This window comes from Oncorhynchus keta, unplaced genomic scaffold, assembly GCF_023373465.1.
Source record: "Oncorhynchus keta strain PuntledgeMale-10-30-2019 unplaced genomic scaffold, Oket_V2 Un_contig_26782_pilon_pilon, whole genome shotgun sequence".
Taxonomy (NCBI): Eukaryota; Metazoa; Chordata; class Actinopteri; order Salmoniformes; family Salmonidae; genus Oncorhynchus; species Oncorhynchus keta.
In genome coordinates this window covers 10,001-15,000 of record NW_026285165.1, presented here as the reverse complement: position 1 = coordinate 15,000, position 5,000 = coordinate 10,001, and the positions used below count along the sequence as shown (strand labels likewise).

The window sequence follows — 5,000 nt, the reverse complement described above, 5'->3', positions numbered from 1 at the left end:
CTGCTGCCCAAACCAATAACATCCGCTCTGGTCAAACTGTCTTTCAGGATGTCAGAACCCTGCTCTTTGAAACAAACACCTTTCTGGAGATGGATCCTGTTCAGAGCATCATATTCTAGTCTAATTTATAGACAGATATCTTGTTTTACCCAATTTTTCTCGGCAATTTCGATCTTGTCTCATCGCTGCAACTCCCTAACGGGTTCGGGAGGCGAAGGTCGAGTCATGCGTCCTCCGAAACATGACCCGCCAAACCGCGCTTCTTCTTAACACCCGCCGTCTTAACCCGGAGGCTAGCCACATGTGCCACACTATGAGACTCCGATCACGGCTGGTTGTGATACAGCCCGGGATCGAACCCGGGTCTGTAGTGACGCCTCTAGCTCTGCGAGGCAGTGTCTTAGACCGCTGCGCCACTCGGGAGGCCCCTCATCAACATTTTGACCCATCATCAGTTTTCTTCAAACACTGACTTCCTTGACTTTTTGTGCCTGTTTAAAACCATGGTCCCCCTCCCTACCTGTAGCTGTTCATCCATGACCCTGGCCACCTCTCCAGCCATGGACTCCAGTTTCTCCTGGATGGGTCCTACTGACTGACCGTTGACTTCTTCTCTGGACGCTGCTCCCAGGTGGTACAGGTTAGGAAGCAGCTGGGGGGAGGAGAATAGAAAGCAGGAGGAGAAGAGGAGGAAGAGAGGGGAGAGGGGGAAGAGAGGGGAGAGGAGGAGGAGGAGGAAGAGAGGGGAGAGTAGGAGGAGGAGGAAGAGAGGGGAGAGGAGGACAGGAGGAGGAAGAGAGGGGAGAGGAGGACAGGAGGAGGAGAGGACAGGAGGAGGAGGAGAGGACAGGAGGAGGAGAGGAGGGGAGAGGAGGAAAGGGTTAGAAAAAGGGTTGTAACATTCAAAATGTTGGATTATGGGTTAGATCTTAACTAAATGCCCAGAGTAAAATGACCAGTCACCGTTTTGGAGTTCCTGGCATCCTTCATCAGGTTTTCGGCCGTCTTGACGTCGTTTAAGACCACGTCTGTCTCTGAGTTCCTCAGGGAGTTGAGATGGTCCTGGACTTTCACACAGATCCTGTCAATCATCTGAAGAAGAAGAAGAGTGTGAGACAGGAACAAAGCAGTTACCTGTCTAGCAGTGAAACCTAATACAGACAATCTGAGAGGAATAGTAGACTGGACTTCAGAGCATCTTGAGGACAATCTTCAATCATCTTCAGATGACAATACCATCTCTTCACGCTCCTCTCAAATTACAGGAAATACAAACCGTCACACCATGAAATGAATCACTAAGAATCGTGTCTCATCTTCACCATGAAATGAATCACTGAGAATCGTGTCTCATCTTCACCATGAAATGAATCACTAAGAATCGTGTCTCATCTTCACCATGAAATGAATCACTAAGAATCGTGTCTCATCTTCACCATGAAATGAATCACTAAGAATCATGTCTCATCTTCACCATGAAATGAATCACTAAGAATCATGTCTCATCTTCACCATGAAATGAATCACTAAGAATCATGTCTCATTTTAACCATGAAATGAATCACTAAGAATCATCTCTCATCTTCACCATGAAATGAATCACTAAGCATCGTGTCTCATCTTCACCATGAAGTGAATCACTAAGCATCATGTCTCATCTTCACCATGAAATGAATCACTAAGCATCGTGTCTCACATAGCTGGTGTAACTGAGTCAGGTTTGTAGGCCTCCTTGCTCCGACATGCTTTTTTAGTTCTGTCCACAAATGTTCTATAGGATTGAGGTCAGGGCTTTGTGATGGCCACTCCAATACCTTGACTTTATTGTCCTTAAGCCATTTTGCCACGTCTTTGGAAGTATGCTAGGTGTCATTGGAAGTATGCTAGGTGTCATTGGAAGTATGCTAGGTGTCATTGGAAGTATGCTAGGTGTCTTTGGAAGTATGCTAGGTGTCATTGGAAGTATGCTAGGTGTCATTGGAAGTATGCTAGGTGTCTTTGGAAGTATGCTAGGTGTCTTTGGAAGTATGCTAGGTGTCATTGGAAGTATGCTAGGTGTCATTGGAAGTATGCTAGGTGTCTTTGGAAGTATGCTAGGTGTCATTGGAAGTATGCTAGGTGTCATTGGAAGTATGCTAGGTGTCTTTGGAAGTATGCTAGGGGTCATTGGAAGTATGCTAGGTGTCATTGGAAGTATGCTAGGTGTCATTGGAAGTATGCTAGGGGTCATTGGAAGTATGCTAGGTGTCATTGGAAGTATGCTAGGGGTCATTGGAAGTATGCTAGGGGTCATTGGAAGTATGCTAGGTGTCATTGGAAGTATGCTTGGTGTCATTGGAAGTATGCTAGGTGTCATTGGAAGTATGCTAGGGGTCATTGGAAGTATGCTAGGGGTCATTGGAAGTATGCTAGGTGTCATTGGAAGTATGCTAGGTGTCTTTGGAAGTATGCTAGGTGTCTTTGGAAGTATGCTAGGTGTCATTGGAAGTATGCTAGGTGTCTTTGGAAGTATGCTAGGTGTCTTTGGAAGTATGCTAGGTGTCATTGGAAGTATGCTAGGTGTCTTTGGAAGTATGCTAGGTGTCATTGGAAGTATGCTAGGTGTCTTTGGAAGTATGCTAGGTGTCATTGGAAGTATGCTAGGTGTCTTTGGAAGTATGCTAGGTGTCTTTGGAAGTATGCTAGGTGTCATTGGAAGTATGCTAGGGGTCATTGGAAGTATGCTAGGTGTCATTGGAAGTATGCTAGGGGTCATTGGAAGTATGCTAGGTGTCTTTGGAAGTATGCTAGGTGTCTTTGGAAGTATGCTAGGGGTCATTGGAAGTATGCTAGGGGTCATTGGAAGTATGCTAGGGGTCATTGGAAGTATGCTAGGGGTCATTGGAAGTATGCTAGGTGTCATTGTCCATTAGGAAGACCCCATTTGCGACCGAGCTTTAACTTCCTGACTGATGTTTTGAGATGTTTCAATATATCCACATAATTTTCCTTTCTCATGATGCCATCTATTTTATGAAGTGCACCAGTCCCTCCAGCAGCAACCTCAGTGTTAACCAGTGGTCAGGGGAGATTACAGGCTGTTAGTGGGGTGATGAAACACAATGCTACGCTCAACAAGTCAACAAAATCAAGTCGAGCTATGACCCCCGTGTCGCTGATCCCATGTTGCTGACCCCGTGTCGCTGATCCCATGTTGCTGACCCCGTGTCGCTGATCCCATGTTGCTGACCCCGTGTCGCTGATCCCATGTTGCTGACCCCGTGTCGCTGATCCCATGTTGCTGACCCCCGTGTCGCTGATCCCATGTTGCTGACCCCGTGTCGCTGATCCCATGTTGCTGACCCCCGTGTCGCTGATCCCGTGTTGCTGACCCCCATGTTACTGACCCCCCATGTTGCTGACCCCCATGTCGCTGACCTCCCATGTTGCTGACCCCCATGTTGCTGACCCCCATGTTGCTGACCCCCATGTTACTGACCCCCCATGTTGCTGACCCCCCCAATGTTACTGACCCCCATGTTACTGACCCCCATGTTGCTGACCCCCCCGTGTTGCTGACCCCCCCATGTTGCTGACCCCCCGTGTTTCTGACCCCCCGCGTCGCTGACCCCCCCCGCGTCGCTGACCCCCACGCGTCGCTGACCTCTGCGGCTGTATTTACATGTTACTGTGTTTTTAAATACTGTTGAGCTGGTGTGTCACCTACTGAGTGGTGGTGGTAACGATGCCCTGTTGGAGACGGTAGGCCTGCTCCTGTATTTACATGGTACTGTGTTTTTAAATACTGTTGAGCTGGTGTGTCACCTGCTGAGTGGTGGTGGTAACGATGCCCTGCTGGAGGCGGTAGGCCTGCTCCTGTATTTACATGGTACTGTGTTTTTAAATACTGTTGAGCTGTGTGTCACCTGCTGAGTGGTGGTGGTAACGATGCCCTGTTGGAGGCGGTAGGCCTGCTCCTGTATTTACATGGTACTGTGTTTTTAAATACTGTTGAGCTGGTGTGTCACCTGCTGAGTGGTGGTGGTAACGATGCCCTGTTGGAGGCGGTAGGCCTGCTCCTGTATTTACATGGTACTGTGTTTTTAAATACTGTTGAGCTGGTGTGTCACCTACTGAGTGGTGGTGGTAACGATGCCCTGTTGGAGGCGGTAGGCCTGCTCCTGTATTTACATGGTACTGTGTTTTTAAATACTGTTGAGCTGGTGTGTCACCTGCTGAGTGGTGGTGGTAACGATGCCCTGTTGGAGACGGTAGGCCTGCTCCTGTATTTACATGGTACTGTGTTTTTAAATACTGTTGAGCTGGTGTGTCACCTGCTGAGTGGTGGTGGTAACGATGCCCTGTTGGAGACGGTAGGCCTGCTCCTGGAGGTATTGACGAGTCTCATGGTTCCGGAACAAGTAGTTCTCAATCTGAAGAGAGCAGAGAGCATTACTCTGTCAGACATTTGTCATAGCAATGATATCCAAGTAGCAAAATGGTTATAGATCATAGATTTTGTTATTGTATTTGTGTGTGAGGTGAATATGTTAGAATTGTTTTTGTACCCAGACTACACAACAAATCCCAATTGGAAAAATAATCTGATTGATTGATAGTTCAACCAGGTCCTCAGAGGTTTGAAGAGACTGACTCACCTTCAGTCTTCTCTGGGGTTTAAGAGACTGACTCACCTTCAGTCTTCTCTGGGCTTTAAGAGACTGACTCACCTTCAGTCTTCTCTGGGCTGGCTTTAAGAGTCTGACTCACCTTCAGTCTTCTCTGGGCTGGCTTTAAGAGTCTGACTCACCTTCAGTCTTCTCTGGGCTGGCTTTAAGAGTCTGACTCACATTCAGTCTTCTCTGGGCTTTAAGAGACTGACTCACCTTCAGTCTTCTCTGGGCTTTAAGAGACTGACTCACCTTCAGTCTTCTCTGGGGTTTAAGAGACTGACTCACCTTCAGTCTTCTCTGGGGTTTAAGAGACTGACTCACCTTCAGTCTTCTCTGGGCTTTAAGAGT

At 47.7% G+C, this 5,000-nt stretch overlaps 1 protein-coding gene across 1 annotated transcript in view; it reads right to left on the bottom strand.

The window, feature by feature from the left end:
- Positions 1-5,000, bottom strand: part of LOC127922706 (F-actin-uncapping protein LRRC16A-like) — a 14,563-nt gene that overhangs the window by 8,720 nt on the left and 843 nt on the right. Inside the window, exons 2-4 of the mRNA XM_052506593.1 lie at positions 4,314-4,412; positions 964-1,092; positions 521-652 (exon numbers count right to left, since the gene is read on the bottom strand). Coding sequence (XP_052362553.1) covers positions 521-652; positions 964-1,092; positions 4,314-4,412 — 360 coding nt within the window. The remainder of the gene's footprint in view (positions 1-520; positions 653-963; positions 1,093-4,313; positions 4,413-5,000) is intronic.